Genomic DNA, 20,559 nt, shown 5'->3' on the forward strand with positions numbered 1-20,559 from the left:
TTTTAATACTGCTCATGTAAAGAAGCAAGCAGTGAAGCAAGCATTCTTTCAAAGTAAGCTTTTTCTTCTTACATGCTGAGAGCATGGCTTTCCTCCTGGTGGAAATGCCACTGGAAAATGAAGGGCTCGATGAGGTGGGACCATTTTCTTCTTCTTCAAGATTGCATTCAGCCAATGTGCTGTAATACATCTCTTCCTTTCTCTTAAAGCCTAGGAATACAGGCACAAACAGCTTTTAAAACCCAAAATACATGTTCATGTTATTTTATTTATATATTAATTCTATTATTTTAATTTTTTCTTTTTTTTTTACTTTTTCTACAAATCAAAGCTTAGATTTTAATTGTTTTTCTCTACTTTTTAGACTCTTCCTTCTCATAGCATCTTCCTTAGTGCTTTCTGGAACAAGTCTACTACACACACTACGAAAGTTCACACCCCAAAAAAACCACAAATCATAAAAAATCACATAATAAGAAACTTTGTATTTTCTATCTAAGCATGAAGTGCACAATGCAAAGCCCTGCCTTTCCACTGATAAAATGAAAGCATGTACCAGTACAGGTTCCCAGCTGGCTTACCTGAGCATACATGTTACTGACTTGGCTTTCACAGAGAAGGTGAGTACATCTGCTTGTGAGGGTAGGGTCCACTGTCCCACCATGTGCTTGGATGACCTGGCAAGAGAGCAAACCCAGAACTTCTAGTATGTAACAATTTTTACACTACATTAAGAAACAAAAAAATCTGAAATGAAAGTCCACCCTTTAGGACACTGCCACCATTAGCATCGCTTCACTGAAGAGTTACCCCCCAAAACCAGGTTTGTTATCTAGCTTAAGAACAATTTTGAAAACAAAAACCGAAATTAAATATGGAGCTTTTCATTGAACAAAAAGTCTATTCTTTAGAATAAATGGGAAAAAACCAAAATAAAGATATAGAAATAAAAATAACCCTTCTCATGTTTTTTATTTCTTGTAGTATAACTATTAAACAATTTTTCATGAACTATTCAATTCTATCTCAGCAATAAACACAAGTGCTGTTAAAAATGTCAACAGCTTACTTGATTATGCAAAATTGTAGGGAAAATTCAACTATAAAATCCATCAGAAGTTTCTGAAGAACATCAAAGTCCTCTTATTTAGGAAAGGATACAATCAGATTTCTCTGAAAAATAGAAGTTGGCAAAAAAATAGAAACACTCTATTCTTCAATCTTATTCACTCAGGTGGATACCTCACAGGCTACTAAATGCCAAAATTATATGCAAAAAAGAATGCTTTTATACAATCAAGTTAAAGATAGACAGCGATGCTTTATTACATTTGCTGTACTACAGCTGCCTGATTAAAAGCATAAATAACTGGGAAATAGTTAAGGCTGCAACTTATTTAGCTCATGTTCTGACTGAACATTTAATTCAACCAGGCTGCACAACTTAAGTATTTTTATTACTTTTTCTGGTCAGCAGCAGTTGAATAATTTTTTTTAGGTTGTAACAGTAGAATCACACAAAAGGATGCCCATAGAAAAGTGAACAGTGCTGAAGTACTTCCAATGTTTTCTTTTAGAATGTAGGGACTATGAAATTATGTTACAGTTTTTTAGAAATACAGCAGAATCTTACCCGTTTCCAGGTCGCTAAGAGCTGCTTGTCAGACATCTGTTCTGGGTAATCAGCAATTGCAAAGACACAGCCCAGTAGGAAATACTCTTCTGGAACTGAAATAGTTTGGCACATAAAGAACAAACAAATACTTAAATGTCTGAAGAGTTCATCTCAGAACACACTTGCTACACTGACTTCTTCCTATTACCAGGTTATAAACTTCCTAAATGTACTTCCTTGGAAAAAGTAGGATCCAAAATTTCAAAGCTGAAAGCCTTTAAGGCACAGCTCAGCCCAGAGTTTGATTTTGTTATGGGCAGTTTTTTTTCCTGGATGAAGAGGGGCTAAAGGGACAAAAAGAAGGGTCACCAAAAGGAACACATAATACAACTTCCTCTTCTACAAAGATCAGCTATGAATAGCCAAAACTAGTACAGACACAATTCAAAGCAAGGTGTGACAACTTTCTGATATCTTCATTAATTTACTAGTATTTCCAAAGTTGTAGCTGTCCTTCCTGTTCTTACACTCTTTGAAAGCTTCCTCCTCCCCCTCTTCCAAAGAAAAAAAATTTAAAACAATTATGCTATGTATTTACTGTATTTATGTATTAGGTTAAATATTTACTATTTAAAACAACTATGCTATGTATTTACACTGTCCTGAATGTATAGGTTGTGTACTTGTGGTATCAAGTGTGTATTTGAAAAGAGAATGTTCTCAGCACTCTCATGTTTTTCAGATTGCTGGATCATCCTTAGTTATTATTTAAGCATTTGCCTTAAAAATCAGTAAAACCAGTTCTGAGCCAGGAGTGGTATTTCTTACAATCCCATCCTGTAAACATACCATTACTTTTTGATATTCTACCCCATGTCATGCCATTAGCTACTTTTCTCCCGGATCAGAAGGGAATAATTACTAACTCTCCACTGCTGGATCATGCCCAAAAAGCGGCTGCTGCTGCAGTTGCTGCTGTTGCTGCTGGTGGTGTTGTGGCTGCTGGGCTGCAACTGGAAGCTGTAGTGCTTGAGGTGTCTGAGTTAAGTGCTGCGCTGCCTGATTCTGCATTTGCTGTTGCTGATGCTGTTGGTGCAGTCGCTGTAAGTGCTGCTGCTGATGTTGCAGCTGCTGCTGTTGCAGCTGTTGCTGTTGCAGCTGTTGCTGTTGCAGGTTCTGCTGCTGCAGCTGTTGCAGCTGCTGCTGTTGCTGCTGCAGCTGTTGCAGCTGCTGTTGCAATACATGCTGCTGCTGGAACTGGAGCGGCTGCGGAGGGCGGTGCAGCTGCTGCTGCGCATGGAGTGGCTGCTGCGGGAACTGGAGCTGCTGCTGGGAGAACTGGTGCTGCTGATGGACTTGCTGCTGCTGCTGCTGCTGGGGAAACTGGTGAGGCTGCTGCTGTTGGAAAGACTGCTGGGAGATCTGGGGTTGTTGCTGCTGGAGCTGCATAAGTTGCTGAGGTTGAAGGTGTAAAAGAGGATGGTGCTGTTGCTGCTGTGCTTGATGTGACTGCTGCAATAAATGTGTCTCTGGTGTTAGTTTCACTTGACTAAACAGCACCACATTTGGATGTCCCTGTTGGCTATGATTTACTTGTTGTTCTAAACTTTTTGTAGGTGCTGAAAGTGATTGTAATATCTAGAAAACAAAGATTATTTTTGTGACCTTTTGGTTGTAATTTAGTTTTAAAAAAATTTAAAGAACTACTGGGAAAATACAATTCCTAGAAGTAAAGAACCCTATGCCTAAATACCTTGTGAGCTAAACAAAAATCTTTAACTGCTTAATAGCAAAATGAAAAGACAGGACTTACACAAAGATGTGTGGAGCTGCATGTGGCTCCTAATAAACGGCAATGCACATTGTAGTAGAATTTAAGATTAAAGCCCATCCCTGTATTATTAATAATTTCTCCAACAGCATTATGACTATTAACACTATATTAATAATTACATCGATCAACTGCAATATTAATTTTAAAATCCCATTGGCCCACTAAATTCAGAGCTTAGTTCTATAGACTTATTTTCACTTAAAAATTGCTAATGATGCCTTCATTAATTAGTGCTGTTTGAAACACGGGAATCTTGTTCTCTTTTGAATCAATTCAGGAATATATAGCTTGTTTTTTAATCTCAATTCCAAAAAACAAAGAAAAACATTGATCTGCTGAGCACTAAGGGTTTTTTGGGAAAAAAAACCAAAACAACCTAACCTCCCTACTTAAGAATACTAGATTTTAGGTTTATATAGAGTGCTGAAGTAATCCGGAATTTAATTTCATTTTTAGAAGTGTAACTCACTGTTAGAAAAATCATTTTACACTAAGCAGACACAAGTTAGGAAGTGAATTTTTAAGCATCAGAAAAGGGAAAATTAGGCAAAGTTCTAATAGATTAGGACGAGTTCTACATATTTATGAAAATATTTTAATATAAACTACGTATTAGAAATGAGGAGCAATAGGAAATTCTAGACTTGCCATTCATAAAGCCTTTTAAACATGAAATCAGCTTTGATGAATCCTGAAAAGCTTGTTTCCTTCAAAAGCGTCACCTTCAACGATGTGCATGTGTGAGAGAGGAACCAAAGCCCACCACTAGAGCACAAAGCCAATTAACTGTATCCTCTCAACCAGACATCCATCAACTCTCCATCAGAGGTGGCTCAAGTGTTTTCACAATGCACATCAAAACATCTCAGGTGTCATCTAAATAATTCTGATGTGGTTGGTATCGCACACGTGCAACCACGATTATCAATGCACCACGATTATCCATCACTCATGTCTCAGCAGCACCACAGTAGAAACACTCAACAACTAAAAATAACACACACAAAAATGTTTCTGGGGTTCGGTATGAGGAGCTACTCTCCACAACAAGTACCAAAAGCCAAAACTACAGAAGCTTCAGGACACGTATTTCAAAATAAAGGGATAAAACTTTTTAAAGTATTCTACGGCTATATTCAGAAAGTAACAATGTATCTGCAAACACCTGATGATGACAGATCTTGCCACTCAGCAGAAATCTGAGGTTCAAACTAGACACTAACTTGCCAACAACGCTCACCAAGACTTGCACTCATCATTCCGGGCACAAAGTAAAAGAGAAGTTATAGAGAGAAAAGTAGTACTGGTATTCCTCCCTCTAGGAAGCAGATTCACAATTCTAAGATGCAAAGCCTTTCTGCCCATGCTGGAGCTGGCACAGCAGCCTGAGACAGTACCTGGTACAGCCCTCGGACACCACAGCCCAGCCCCTACTCCAGCAGACTTTGGGTGAACAGAGACAAGCCAAAGCACACGACCACCAAGTGCCCTGTAGCTCTGCAAATACTACTGACAGAGAAATACTTCCACAGGGACACCACTGATGTGTATTTGACAGCACAGTGACTGGGCTAGAGACCATGTGGTGGCCAACTTACCCATGCTGGCCAACCGAGCAAAAGGTTGGCAGTTCTGCTCAGGCCTTGCCCAGAAGTCTCAGCCCTCAAACACTGAGAAGGCACTGAGAAGAGGAATCTAAGACTCAGATTTAAAATAAAGCCTGTATTTCCATTCCATATTTAGATGTCACATGAATAGCACAGAACCAACATTTTTGAGTGGCACCACATTCTGTGTTTAAGTACTGGCTGGAAGTCTCTATACTATTCAGGTACCTTCCAAAGTTTTACCACCAGATGAACATCCAAAGAAAGGCACCAGTGCAATTATTCACATAAAAGATATGTCTAACATTTACCAGTTAGGTTCTCATGCTCCCTTGCCACAAACATCTAAGAATTTCAATGCTGCAGATGCAGCATGCTCACTTGCTTTTTATCTTCTTGTAGAAAAACACTCAACACAAGAGCTGCAATTATTTCAACTACACAAGTGGCATAAGAAAGTGTAAGTTTGGACTTCTCCATAATAATGTGTATACTATATAACAGCCTAGTGATGCCCAGCAGAACAATGCAGTATAGAACTGAACCTACTGTGGGAACAATCAATTTCACAGTTTTATGTGTTTATAGCATAAATAATTCCTTGCACTGTCTGAGAAGCTTGAAGGATAGGAAATCAGGTTCCCTGAACTAGCAAAATAATTCTAAATTAATGCTTTTTTTCCCTCTCTTACCAAGAAGTCCTTACTGAAAATCTAAACCATGCTATAGTTATACATAGCTTTACTCTTCTAAACATTTTTTCTAAATGCATTCTTACTTCTGTGAACCTGCTAGAAATTAAGTTACTTATTACGGGGAAAATATGAATTTGGCCACAATTCTAAGTAACAAGGGGACATTTTAACTTTGGGTATTTTAAGAACAGTAAAAGGAAACTGAAGTTCTTGGACACAATAGTTCTTAAGAAAAAGTCCAATAGCTTATAAATTAAAAATCCAACACTTACATGTGCTACATTTGATGGTCTATTAATCTGCTGAATATCAGCACTATTAGTAATATTCCTTAACGTCCGCACGGTTGGACTCCACGTGGCCATCACTTCCTGGCGGTCAGAACTTTGGGCACCTTGTACTGAAGCCATGAGGTTGCCTCTCATATCAGGAGGCAAAATGTTACCTGGCACTGGTGGGACATTGGCACACAAATTAATCAACCCGGAGTCTTTCCCTTGAGGCAACCTACGCTTTGCTGCAGATGCCTGTGGGACTTCAGCTGGTGTCCAATTCAAATTCCTTTCTTGCTTTTCTGGAGAGGAATCGGAAGAATCATCGAACATCAGTTCCCCTTTTGCCTTATCAGCAGTAGTAGATTTTGGTGAAAAAGCTTGATCACCCAAAGGAGATCCTTCTCGAGAAGATGCTGGGCTTGATAATTTTTCATCAGTACTAGCCTCATTTTGTGAATCTTGTTCTTCATTTTCTGCTTCTTCCTCCTCTTCCTCTTCCTCCTCTTCTTCCTCCTCGTATATAATTAAACGAGGATGATAAGGAGTCTCTTCTTTTTTACTCTTATCAGCTATAGAATCCAGTACCCAGTCTGGGGTCACAATTTTAATGCTGTCCCGTTTATAAGCACATTCATATTTTTCCTGGGGGGGGAAAAAAATTATTTAAAGACAAAAAAATTGCAAATAAGCTCTTTGAGATCAAGACTAGAGCATGGAGAAGAAGATCAAAAGAGGCTGTCCAATACCGGAGTGATCTTGCCCAGATCCAACAGGACACACTCCACACTACTGTGCAGAACCACAAGTTCCAAGATTAAAACAAAAAACCCCAGATTCTCCACATTTACAATATTAAGGACTCAGAGACACAACTGCAGAAGACAAATGTCTTCACTTGCAAAATTCTTCTCTAACCCAATCACCAAGATTGCAATCCAGCAGCGAGGAACATCACAGTCAGTACTAAAATTCAGGTGATTTTAGGTGGACATTAAGGCAAGTCTAAATACAGTTTATGTTTTGTCCCCTATTAAAAAAAAAAAGTAAAAAAACCCAGCCCCACTATGGAAAAGCATTTGGGGAAAAAGTCAGAATTTCATAATAAAGCAGAGACAAATTTTTAAAAGGTGATCACTGAAAAAAAAGCATTTCAGCAGGAATACAGCTTAAATCTGAAAGCTTCACCATTTCCTTTACTAATAAATAGATTAGACACAGAATCTATTAGAATCTAAATAGTGTTCTATTTGTTGGAATATCCTCTTTGATGGAAACCCCTCACATACATCAAAACAGTACAGAAAAAAAACTTTCTTTCAAAAATTTGAAACTTATTTCAGTATCTAATATTTAAAAGTGATTGAGCTGGTATTTTCTTTTATGTCAAACAACATAAATTAACAACAAGCACATTCAGAGTGATTCTCTGGAGTTATTTCCTACAATGAAACTGTCATTCATACATAATAAAAGATTGGAGATGAAACCAAGTTTATTTGCCAACACGAGCTTTTATTCTTTCTTTCTGGTGAGAATTATTAACAATCTTGTTTTATCATCCTGTGTCTAGTCAGAGCAATCAAGTAAGGTTTCCTAGTGACAGAATTGTTCTCGTTACAAACTGCTGCAGGTTCCCCTGTAGTGTATCAGAGCAGCAGGACTGGAAGCAAAAAGTAATCATCCCATAAAATTGTTCCCATTCAATGACTACGTGCATTAAAAAATTTGTACCCTACAGACAGGAAATGCTAATACCTTGTTAAGTTTCTTGACTGGCAAGCTAAAGACAATATCCTTTGTTCTAAAAAGCTTATTATTTAAGCTTTTAAGTAAGTTATTAAAGTTATGATTCTTAATGTATTTCATTGCCTCTTACAAACAAAATTTTAGGTAATAAAGCTTTATCCAAGCATTATATTTTATTGCGATGAAAGGGACAACTAGAATGGTGCTTGACACCCTTCTAAATAGCCCACAGAAGAAAGATCAAGCACTTAATAAAAAGAAAAAGTCAAAATCAACACGCACACATATTCACCAAAAAGAACCCAGCCCTACAAAGTTTCCTATATTTTAAAGAAGGAAAAGCATTCATCTCCCATAGTCACACCTTCTCTTCTCCCAATGCCAGCCCATGTTTTATTCTTCCATTTTTCAATTTGGTCCTTCATTTTTCTTCATTGATTCTGTGTCTGTGGATTTATAAATCACAATCACTAATGACTGTGACATATAAAAATTGGGCTAAGACAAACAAGAAAAATAATAGAATTCTTTATTCAAACAGGAATTCAAATACCAGCGTGAAACTGGACATCTTTTGAATTAATCAGGCTTAAAGCCATGCAGAAAATAACTACAAACTTGTCAAAGTCACCCCAAGACAAAACTGAATAGCTGCAATGCGTAATTTTGCTGAATTTAGTTGTTAATGAACAGTCTTAAGAATTCTAACTTCAGGGAGATGGAAAATTTTTGACTGTTTGAAGCCAAATGAGAACTACAAGAAGAATTGTATATGTAAAAAACTCTTACCCCCTTTGGCTCAGGCACAATCAAATGAGTACACTTCTTATTGAGGCTCAGCTGGCAATTCCCTCCATAAAAAGTAATCAAAGCCCACAGCGTACTTCGGTCTTCAGATGAAACCTAAAAGGAAGGTAGAAAAGCCTTTTAGTTCTGGGCACCCAGCTGTCTACAGCTGGAAGAATGTTAGTAATCCACAACATACCATTTACAAGGCTGGCTAATGTATTACCTATCACTTTTAAATACCAAATTAGCATGAAAGAGAGAAAAAAGGATGACAAAGACACACAACAAGAAAAACCACTGAAGAGTAATTTTTAACCTGCACAGAGACAGAGAAAACAAAGAGAAAAAAAAGTCATAGTACAACAGAAAAACTGGTATCTCTCCTTAAAAAAGCAAAGCATCACACATGTAATGCACATTGGAGTAGACTGAAATATGGTTCACTTCTTACCTGAGAGAGACAAGCAGTGACTCCAAAGAAGATCTGACATGATTCTGGAGAAAAGCCATTTACACTGGAAAGTAGGTGTCAAGGATGCAAAATAATTAGATGAAAGTTTCCTGAGTGACATTAGAAGGAAATTAAACAGTCTGTGTAGTACTTCTCAGATAATACCAAGTATTTGACCATTCAAACACTTTAATCTTTGAAAGCACATTTGCTGTTTGCAATTGAAGTTGTATGCGGCAAGAAAAAACCTGATGTTCAACTGAATCAGGACACCTGTAACATTATGATCAATTTTGGTAACACTCTAAACCAGAACTGACCTGAGAAAGACAGACAGACCATTGGACTTCAGCAACTTCCCTCCCTTTTCCACACTTTCATATGCTCTTATGCTTAAGATCCCTGCCCATTTGTCAGAAAAAAAACGACTACAGAGACAGGTGTACATTGTGTCACAAGTAGACAGAGATTTTTTAAATGAAACAAAATTATTTTCCCCGTGATGTTGACAGATACATCAGCAACACTCAAGTTCTGAGGCCCAGAAGAGACAGCACACAGCAAGCTGATGACGAAGCCCAGAGCAATTTAAAACTTAAGAATAAATAACTGCCATTACCCAGAATACCTCAAGGAGTTCAAGCCTGATGAACATCCTAAATTGTTCTCCATTTCATCCAAGGCAGAAATTCAGTACTGGATCTTTCGTAAGGGTACATGTGTCTACTCCCTGCCTGAGTACCTACTGCGAGCACATAAAGCACAAACAGTCGGTATTTAACTTTTAAGAGGTTGATCAGTTTACCTGGAGCTTGCACTCTCTAAAGAACAGGAGTGAAACAGACTCTCTTAAAACAGTTACAAGTAGCATAACAATAAAACAAAAGAGGGAATACAGCAAAACTCACTTTTTTTCCTGCCAGCAACAAAACTCCAGAAGTGCTCTTTTATCTGTACAAGACCATGGAAAAATACACCCTCCTCATTCTTGCTTTTGCTATGAAAGAAATTGCCAGCCCCCTTTGCGGCATTATAGCCAAGGTTTTCACACATGAAATTCTTTTTCCTTCTTCACTAAGTCTGCTTGCAGCTTCATTTTTCTGCTACTTCCCTTCCACTGCAGGTTAGTCAGACTTTGCAAACATCAGTGGCAAGGCACAGGAGAACACTCTGCCTTCCTAAGTTCTTCCCTGGTGAAAACAACTTCCACTAAGAAACAGACAAAATTACTGTGCTTTTACATTGTATTAAATCTTTCTATATTAAACTTTACCTTTAGCAACTGAGAGGCAAATGCCCATCAAATAAGCACCAGAATTGGTAAGGCAACATAAAATCCTTAAGGCTCTTATTAGATCCATATGTCTAACTGACACAAGATGTTTCTAGGACTTGGTTCTTCAGAAATTCAATGACCACTTCGAGTATTACCAAATTAAAACATAAACAAAAGACAAAAATGCACAGTCTCAAACTTCTGCCTAAACTGTGTCCAAAAGCTATCAACTGGAAAAACTAAGCTATTCCTATTAACAACTGTATTTTTTTCATTATGGCAGTACCTAAATCCCTAACGAAAGGCCAGATGTCACTGCACTAGAAGTCATAAAGAGACTGAAACAAGATAAAACAAAGTTAAGACTTAACAACCCATTTTAGTGAGCACAATAAGACTCAGAGTAAAACCTAAACCCACCATGCTCTAAGGACATGAAGTGCTAGAAACTCAAAAGTCCAAGGACATATTTATTGCTGACAGGTGTACAAAACTTCCTTCTTCCATGCAACTGAAGAACAAGACCCTACTGAGACCTGGTCTTTTCATTTGCCCATTCCAATGTTCCCACAATAAAGACTTCCTGAGCAATAGCCATTGAGGGCTACATTCCCACATTTATTGCTACAATTTAGTTATGGACTGCATCATTCTGCTGTTTCATGTTTATTTCTCTTCTGGGTATCCAATAACGTCAGCTCTTAAGAGCACCCTTTTAAAAAACCCTGGTTGCAGATGGAAGACAAATTTTTTAATAGTGCAACTTCTTCATGTGAAAGAACGTCAATAATGAAATGCTAGGTTACTTAAACCTGAAAATGTAGATAATTCCAAGGGTTTTTCTTGTGAACACTCCTCATGGACACAAAAAAGTTTAGAGACGTGTGACATAAGCAACTAAACACTCTCATCCTGATGATGAAAGGACAATAAACACATTTATTATGTCCAGACAAAAATGACCAAGATCACTAGCCTAGACCACACCACAGAAACACAGTGCGATGCACAGGCACGCACCTTAAACTACTGGGTATAAAACAGGAATTCTGAATCCCTGAAGCACATTAAGGCCTGAATTCCTAATATGAACACCTGGATTCTTGCACCTACCACCTCTTGTTTTCCATTTCATAACAGTTGTCCTCTAAGTGCCTGTGAAACACAAAATAGGCAAAGGGACAGGAAAACTGAAGACAAAGAAGCTCCAAGCACACTGCAATCTTGGCAGGCAGAACACCTGCAATCATTTTAGAAATTTAAGCAGTACCTATTTGAAACAGTCTTGAATCCTTCAATGGTATCCATGTTTTCTACAGATTTTTGAACTTAAAAGGATACGGCAGAAGAGCTCCACAGCGAACAGACAAGATCACCCAGGAAGGCTGAAGAAAACAAAACCCACAAGACATTAAAAACCTTGGTCTAAATGAATTACCTTCAAGTTCATGCTATAGCTAGTTTTAATACATGTTTTCCAGATTTGGAAGTCTAAGTGTTTCACAGACACTGCACCTAGTCTACAAAAAAGACTTCATTTATTTGCAAGAGTTCGCATAAAGACAGCTCAAAGGTTGTGTAGCAACCCTCTTCTCCCATGCCATTTACAGCATTTATTCATCCTCTCCCTTTTTGCAGTTCTCCTTGCCTGTAAGAAAAAATAATTCAGATAATCCCACCCTACACGCATCACCAAGGAGTGAAGAACCCTAACTTTACACAGAATGAGTTTTCTAAAGACAGAACAGTGCTGGCTGCTGAGCAGTGATGGCCTCTACCTGACAGTATTCTGGGACAGAACGGCTCAAAGGGACACAGGGAGGTGGCAGCAAATGAAGGAGATGTAGGACACTGGTCCCAATTCAACAGAGTAAGGAAGAATGGGCAAAGAGTAACATCACATTCAGTATAAAATTACTTTCCCTCAAAGACAAGCAAAAGAATATATTGTGGCAACAGTGTTTTATGGCATCCCAGTTCTTGTTATTCTCTTTCCCTTGTAAGGAATAATACAAAAAATAGCTAAAAACATTTAACTTCTAACTCCCCAATCCTCAGGGAAAAAAAAAAAGGGTATTTTCCTTCCTTAAGTTTTTATCTTCCTTTTTCCCTATAACCAGCTACTTTTGCCTCTGACTTCCAGTCCCTTAATACTTAGTCTGATCTTCCTGATTACAAATCATGCTGTGATGTTTTCAGGTCAAACTAAGTGACATTAGTGAAAGATCTGCTCTCATCTGGCAAATGAGATAGCAGTTATGAAGCAAATTAAATTATCTGAGTGGCATTAGAAAGCAGGAACTGCTCTCTATGACATTGATGTCCCTCCTTCTCATGAAAATGGCAGCAGTTTCCTTGTTTATGAAGTTAAAATTACACCAAAAAGCGTTTCAGAAAAAGGAACTAAAAATTAACCAGCACACCCATTAAAACCGTAAGGGTCCCTAGCCAAAGCACCTTTCATTTTTTAGAATTAATTCACAGTTCTACACCATCAGGTGAACTCTTATGACAAAACCTATCAAAATTCTCTACTGCCACCTGTACCCATATGGAAAAAATAAACCAAAATCATGTACCCAAAGGTACCAGCACTGAAATTCTAGTGTTATTTCTTCCAATCTCTCTCATGACTTCCAGAGTGACAAGTTCACATTTGCAAAGACGAAGCCTATAATTTTTCACTGAAAAAATATCCCACTATTGCAAGGTAGTAACAAAATACTGCTTTTTCAGTGTAAGAAAGTGTAATTCCAGTGTAAGAAAGAAAAAAAAAAGACTAAAAAACCCCTTAAAAAACTAAAATAAAGAGGAAAAACCCCCTAATTTTCTACAAGTTCCTGTAGTCTGTAATTAGCATAGTATACATATGCAGAATCAACAAAATAATTTTGCACCTTGCCAATTATATATGTGTTTAAAAACACCCCTCAGTAATCTACTACTTACTCTAAATTAAAGTTTTCTGTTGCCAGAAGCTTGTAAGAACCTTCCCATCACAAATATTTCTAAAGTAGAGCTAGCAGGACATCATCTCACAGATGATAGATACAATAGAGCAACAACAGAAAGGTGAGAACAGAACCGTAATAGAAGTCAAGTGAGGATAAAAGTTTGTGTAACAAGAAGGTAACATTTTTAAAGACCCGTTTTATTTGGTCATCATCCAAAGATGAATATTTTGTTACAACAATAAAATATCTATGTCAGTACTTTGACAATATCATGGATGGATGAGTCACTCACTTTTACCACAGGGAGATCAAAAACTTCTCGAGATTCTCCAACTTCTGGATTGTCCCCATCTTCTGAAATAATATGTGAGGCCAGTGCATTGTAAGAAACTTCCTTTGCTTTCCCAGCTTTCAGAAGTTGGATAACCTAAAGCCAAAGGAGAACAGGGAAAAGCCAACAATTTTTAGCAACTTTTATAGGAGAAAAACATTACTGCAAGAAGAAACTAACACTGGATGGATGCATTAATATGACCTTCTCTCTTGGCTGTCCTCTTGTAGGTGGCCGGCACTTTCCTGAAGTTGCCAAACATATTACATTTAAAAACCTGACTGCCAAAGGTTTACATCTCTTCTATATTTTCATCATTCCATCTGAACATCTACTTTTCAAAATAACTGAGAATGAGGTAGGAGTTGGGGAAATGTTAAGGTTTTTCCAAAATACGTATTCTTAAAAAAACTTATGAAAACAAATTTCCCTCAAGCAGGGAAAGAAAGCTCTTCTAAGTGTTTGGTTTTGCATAGGATAGCTCTGGAAGTGTTTCAATATACCTTAAAGTAGGAGGTTGAATTCTAAGGACTAAGTGATTTAGCAAAATATAGAAAAAAAAAACATAAGTAGGACTCACGCTCCCTAAATTTACCTTTAGGAGCTGGAACTGAAGTGCCTCACTCCACTGCTCTGTGCTGAGAGAACGCAAAACACCTCCCAACCACCAAAGCACATCTCACTCCCAGTTTTGCAAGGCCCAAATAGCAGATGCTGCTTTAAGAGTTCACTGATCTCTCAGCTCTGCTGTAGAGATCTGTGTGATAAATCCAGCCCTGTGCCCCAAAAAACAAGACTTTCATTCGAACAGAGAACGAAGGTAGTGAGGCGTAGAGGGGAAGAAGAGAGAAATGTTTTAAAACATTACAGTCTAGAGTTCAAAAGTTCAAAATGCCAATTAAGATCATTGTTTCATTTCCCTTTTATTATTCCGAAATAATGATTTAGAACAAAACTGGTGTGATGTTCATCTTCCAAAACCTGCCAGGGACAGATGCCTATCTCTGCAAACCTGCTGGGGACATTCCCTTCAAAACAGGATGCTCTGCCCACAACAGTGAACAGCAGAGTGCAAGGCAATGCATTCATCAAACAAAATACTAATTAATTGGTCCTTAAGCAATTACTTACTACCCTGTACACTCACTAGGACAAAGAAGCGCTGAAAAAGAGACTCTCCCAAAACACAGCATCAGGCTATTTTATAAAGCATTTCTGCTAAGCACAGAAACAAAGATAGAAAAATCATCACTCACTGAGGAGGCAATATTGGCATTTCCTGGCTGAAGTACCTGACTTTAAAACTCCATTTGAAAAAACAAAAATCAACTTTTTTTCTGCAATGGATGAATATTACCAAAAGAATTACCCTAAAATAACCAAGAAAATTGATCATGAGTTTGCTGTTCTTGTCACCACAGCCAGAAACAGGAGTGAATGCTTCCATTTTGCACACCAATCCCCTAAATACACCTTCCTGCGTGAAATCCAGTTAACCATAAAGAAACACAGGATACTATCATTCCAGTGGGGGAAGCTAAATCCAAATAAAGCACTTTTGAAAACAGAAGGTATTTAAGAACAGTCTCAGCACACAAACTCCTTGTCTCACACAGTTACAATCCCATTCAACTGCTCATTTAGGGGAAGGCTAAAAAAAGAAGTGAACGTCATGAAAACTGAGAACCCAAATCTGACAGCATCAGAAAGAAGCTATAAATAATGTGCTAAAATTATGATTTTTTTTATATCAAAACAATGTTGCACTACAGAACTTGTGCAAAACGTCTGCTTATACAAAAGGTTACACTGCTTTCATGTAGTAGTTTAAACACTAAAAATACGATACATAATTATTCATTTGATTATTTTATGTGTCATGAAAAAGATTCTTCCTAATTTAGCTTATGTCAACTTCAAAACTCCTCTCAGAATACACAACTTCTTCAGATTAAGTTGTGCCTGGACTGAAAAGTTGTATTGGCACAATTAAAGAACTCACTTATACTGGTATCAGCCATATATCTGTACCTAGAAGATAAAATGCTGAAAAGCCTTAACATGAACACTGTAAAAATCCTGCATTTCAGGTATTGGTTTATACCCATTAAATGAAATTTCTTTTTGGGGGGGGAGGAATAAAAACTTTATCTTGTTCTCTCCCACTAAAATCTGTGCTGGAAGAAACAAGAGGAATAGTTCAAAACTAAGAAGCTGGACAATGGGCATAAAAAAATAAATTAAACAAGATAACCAAAACCCAAATATCCTGTTCAAAGACCTTGTGCTGCATTGCATTACTTTTTATCTCTTTCTGATGGAAATATTGATTTTAACTGGTGTTTCCAAAGCACGATGGTCTGGGTTTATATGTTTGAGGAAAGCAGGAAGAGCATTTATCAAAAGAAAAGGAGTAGCTGACATCTACTCATCAGCCTCAGTAAGGTGTGAGCAGCAAAGTGCACCCAATGGAATGGAACAGATTTAAAGTTGAGAGCCAGCCTAATTCTCCATCATTTGCCAAAGAACACCTAGGCACAATTCCAGACTTTTGTTTCCCTTCCAATTTATGCTGCATATGCTTTAATAGGCAGTGGTTTGCAGTTATTCACCTGAATAAATTACTTTTTTTTCCCTTACTCTTGGATTTGTTTTGATTAGCGTGCTCACTTGTGCTAGGGCTGTTTTAATATTTACTACAGTAACTGGTTTTCTGTGAAACCATTTGGAAATTTAAGCTGATCAAAGTGTGCTCCTCCCCAGAAAATGAAGGAGGAAAGTTCTTTGCAAAAAATCAAGCTGGCATCCACTTGCATACGAAGCAGTAAAAAGCGCCAAATATAGTTGTAATTTTTGTATCAGTAATGGGACAAATTTCACTCTAAGAATGGTTTGGGTTTGATTTATAACTCCTGCATTCTGTCTTGGCTCAAAACACACCTGATAAATGCTCCTTGTACTCCGGTGCCCCAGGGTACCACAGAGGATGCCCACAAGAGTGGGTGTCCTGGTCTCAGCAAGGATAAGAGCTAATTTATTCTCAGTAGCTGCTACAGTTCTGTGTTTTGGATTCAGAATGGGATAATGTTGATAACACGTTGATATTTTGGTTTTTGCTAAGTCCTGTTAACACTAAATCAAGGACTCTTTTTTTGTGTCTCATGCTCTGCCAGTGAGGAGGTACAAAAAAGGCTGGGAAAGAGCACAGCCTGGGCAGGTGACCCAAACTGGCCAAAGGGATATTCCACACCAAAGCATGTCATGCCCAAGATATAAATCAGGGGAGTTACCCAAAAAAAAGACTGATCTGGGCTCAGGAACGAAGTCTGGCATCAGTCAGCAGACGGTGAGCAATTCTATCGTGCATCCCTTGCTTCGGGTTTTCTTTCTTTCCCTTTTTCTTATAATTATTATTTACTATTACATCTTACCTGGTTTTCAGGTAAGATATTTATATCTCAACCTACAAGCTTAATTTTTGATTCTCCTCCCCATTCCACTGGGTAGGGGGTGAGAGAGCAGCTGTGCTGTGCTTAGTTGCCAGCTGGGCTTAAGCCAGTACACAGGGTTCTCCCAAGAGCTGGCCCTGAGCTGAGCCCAGCCCGGCTCCTCGCTCTGACCCAGCTCTGCCACCCAACCCAGGCAGAGGAAAATTCAATGCACTGAGTGTGGAGCAAATCAAAGCCCTATGACAATGACTCTGACTGCAAAGAAGAATAAAATTTAACATGAGAAAGAAAACCAGTTTAAGAGAATGCTTGTCTACTTGCTCTATGGGAAAGCTGCTCACTGTCCTCCTATGCCAACACACAGCTAAGTACAGGCCTTTCAGGACACTACTTCTACGACAAATTATTTACAAGAGTCCTACAGGATTTTTGCACTCGTCCTCATACACATAATAATAATACTGCTGCTGTAGGGTTTTTTTTGTCAAAAATTTTATGTCTAAAGACCTAAATTTTATATCTAAAGACCTGTCTAAAAAAGTTTTCATCTTGATCTTTAACTGTATTCATCCTAGACTGTATTTCTTTTAACACAATAGGCATGAAAACCATCTGAACAGGCCAGTGCCTGCGTCTCCAAGTCACTTATAAGGCATACGAGGCTCAGTGAGTGCCAGGACAGGAAGCTAAAGGAATCCAACGCTGAACTAAGACCTTACTGCAGCAAATACCAGAGAGGCAAAGACTTTAACTTCACTGTGAAGCATACAGTAACCTGCTTGCAGGAAGCTGCTGTCCTAAAGCTCCATGCGGTGTACTTCAAGCACCTGTCTAATTGGACACACCACAGAAACTTTGTTTCAACCACCTTCGCCCACCTCGGGTGTTATTCACTGCAAGGCCACCTGCATTACCCAGAGCGCTGCCCCAGGGCACGGCGGGAGGGCTGGGCGGCCCTTGGCCTAAACCACACCAGCACCACACCGGGCGGTCCCGGGGCGGTACCAGGGCCGTGCCAAGGCGGGAAGGTCTTGTGTGGGAGGGAAGAGCCAGTCCGGCCCCCCGTGACGAACCTTCCCCATGGCCTGTCCCTGTATCTCCGTACGGAACCGGGCACAAGGGAGGGGCCGGGCCTGCGGAGCGCTCGGGTCGGAGGAGCGGCGGCCGCTGCCCCCGCTGCCCGCCCGGCCCGGCCCGGCACAGGAAGTCCCTCCGCCCGCTCCTCCTCCGCTCAGGCGGCTCCGGCGGGGCCTGCGCGGCGGGGCCGCGGCTCCCATGGCGGCGGCGGCGGCGCTTCCCGCGGGCACGGCCGGGATCGGGACCGGGATCTGGACCGGCCGGCTCCCCTCCCCCCCCGCCATCCCTCACGGTCCCTCAGGCGCGCGCGGTCCCCCCCCACTCCCGCCCTTTCCCCGTGAGACGGCGCGAGCCTCGAGCCCGCGCGTGGTAGCCGGGCGATTCCACAGTGCCCCCCCCACCGGGAGGGGGGGAGACGAAGGGGAAGGCGGGAATGATCTGAAGGGATGACCCGGTACCTTGGGGTCGATGTCTCCCACCACGAAGAACTTGACGTCTTTGAACATCTCCTCCGGGACTTTCAGCTCCTCCTCGTCGTCGGCCAACATGGTCCCGGCCGGCAGCAGCGGGCGCTCCCCCCCTGCTCGCTATTCCCCCGCGCTCACTGTGGAAAAGCCTCCGGGGCCCGGGTCTCTCCCGTCCCCCTCCCCCCGCAGAGCCGCCGAACCGCGCGAGCAAGGCGCGCGCTGCGGGACACACCATCCCCCGCCGGGACGTAGGGGGGGTGGAAGGGGGAGGGGAGAGCCGCACCGACAAAGCGGCTCCCCCCGCCCGATCAGCCACCACCGCTGCCGCAGGGCCGCGCCTGGTTCTGATCCACAGGCGCTATCCCTGGTCCTTCCTCTCTCTCCGAACCGGACCGGCAGACAGCATCCGGGTCCGGAGCTCCCCCCGCGCGGGATGCAATGGACTCGCCCCGAACGACAGAGGCGGGCAGCGGGGCTACCCGGCCCCGCCCATTGGCGAGGGGGGAGGGAAGGCAGCCGCCTCCGGCCCCGCCCCCCGGGCGCCCAAGCCCCGCCCCGGCCCCGCCCCTCGGTGCCGCTGTCGGGGGACGCGGCCCATGGCCCCCTCAGCCGCCGCCGGCAGCCAACAGTTTTGGGGTGTATTCCAAGATCCAGCTCATCAGTGACTGACTACTGACGTACTGACTACTCCCGAAATCAGCGCGTACCTCCACTAAGGTTGGAAAAGCTCTGTAAGGTCGAATCCCACCGAAATAAGGCATTTTTCCCTCAGAAACTGCAAAGCATCCTTCTACATTGACAATGAACCATTCCCACCTAGAGGGGGATGTATCTTACCTAACTATTTTAGATAACAGAAAACAGAAATCATCACTTTATATAAGTTATGGTCAACAGGAAGAAACAAGCACTTTCAGAGCCTGATTCATGTCGTCTATTTTAAACATCGCTGCATTGACAGGGGTGTTTAAAATATAAATACTACATAATATAATTGTATCTATATAATGAACACTGCTTTTCAAAGGAGTTCTGGACCCCCTCATAATACTTTGATGCGGACAATGTTTCCCTCCCATACTCAGAACATTTTTAAGAGATGGCATCATAAGACTTAGTGAAATAAAAATACAGGGCAGCTACTGTTTCTGTCCTGCCTGCAAGGCCTGTCTCATTTTCCCAGGAGAAAACTGTATTTTTTTTACCTATGTTATTCTTGAAACAGTGGTAGAAACTATAAATAGGTTTACAAGTCATTTATTTACTTTTACTGGATAAAGGCTTCACCTGTCTTTCTCCAGGTCTCCTGGATCTCCACATGACATCTTCCCCTTTTTACTCCAGCTATATAAGAAACACCCAACCTATCACCTGTTCTTTTTCCACTCCAGAAAGAAATCTTACCCTTTAGTTGAATGTTTTATTGTTTTGCCCACCCTGCCAATGAAATTTACTTTTTAAAGTGAAAATCAAACTAAAAAGTCCTTAAGCTTTTATATGGTACACTTTTTTATTGTAGGGCAGGAAAAAGGTAGAAATAACCATCTGCTTTTAAATCCATTTATACCTTTCTTTCAACAATTCATATTCTCATCTCACTTTCTATCTTTTCTAATAGCCCTTGTTCAGAGTCATTTTCTTCTGTCCCATGTATTTCCTGGACTGACTTTGAAAAGACTTCTCTGAGCTCTGCTTTCCTTTATAACTACTCTCCAGACAGCTGTGCCCAGCCTTTGTTTTCTTAGTTCCATAATTTTCACTCTTTCCAACTCCATCTTTGATCCATTTTGACTTCTTCACACTGAATTAGAACTATTTTGACCAAAATCTTCCTTCACCTGCAGAGAAATATTTTTCTTATTCTTCTTGATCTACCATATTTCATTAACACCACTGCTTCCTGAGCCTCCTTTCCTGCTGGATTTCATTGCCTCTGTAATCATCTGCATCTCCCAGCACTGGTAATTTTCACTTCTTTTCTTCGATAAATATC

General features: G+C 40.3%; 1 protein-coding gene across 2 annotated transcripts in view; it reads right to left on the reverse strand.

Annotated features, from left to right (window-relative positions):
* The window catches only part of PAXIP1 (PAX interacting protein 1), a 32,822-nt gene extending 13,814 nt beyond the window's left edge, over window positions 1–19,008 (reverse strand). The window contains exons 1-10 of one of the 2 annotated variants that reach the window (XM_032099018.1): window positions 18,558–19,008; window positions 13,535–13,669; window positions 11,630–11,673; window positions 9,013–9,076; window positions 8,562–8,675; window positions 6,024–6,668; window positions 2,542–3,127; window positions 1,634–1,728; window positions 582–677; window positions 73–210 (exon numbers count right to left, since the gene is read on the reverse strand). In XM_032099018.1, the coding sequence (XP_031954909.1) occupies window positions 73–210; window positions 582–677; window positions 1,634–1,728; window positions 2,542–3,127; window positions 6,024–6,668; window positions 8,562–8,675; window positions 9,013–9,076; window positions 11,630–11,673; window positions 13,535–13,669; window positions 18,558–18,647 (2,007 nt within the window). In that variant the 5' untranslated portion in view covers window positions 18,648–19,008. Of the gene's footprint in view, window positions 1–72; window positions 211–581; window positions 678–1,633; window positions 1,729–2,541; window positions 3,254–6,023; window positions 6,669–8,561; window positions 8,676–9,012; window positions 9,077–11,629; window positions 11,674–13,534; window positions 13,670–18,557 lie in introns of both variants that reach the window. The other variant, XM_032099009.1, reaches the window with a different exon arrangement.
* Window positions 19,009–20,559: the final 1,551 nt, after the last annotated feature.

The sequence above is a fragment of the Corvus moneduloides genome, chromosome 1 (assembly GCF_009650955.1).
Source record: "Corvus moneduloides isolate bCorMon1 chromosome 1, bCorMon1.pri, whole genome shotgun sequence".
Taxonomy (NCBI): Eukaryota; Metazoa; Chordata; class Aves; order Passeriformes; family Corvidae; genus Corvus; species Corvus moneduloides.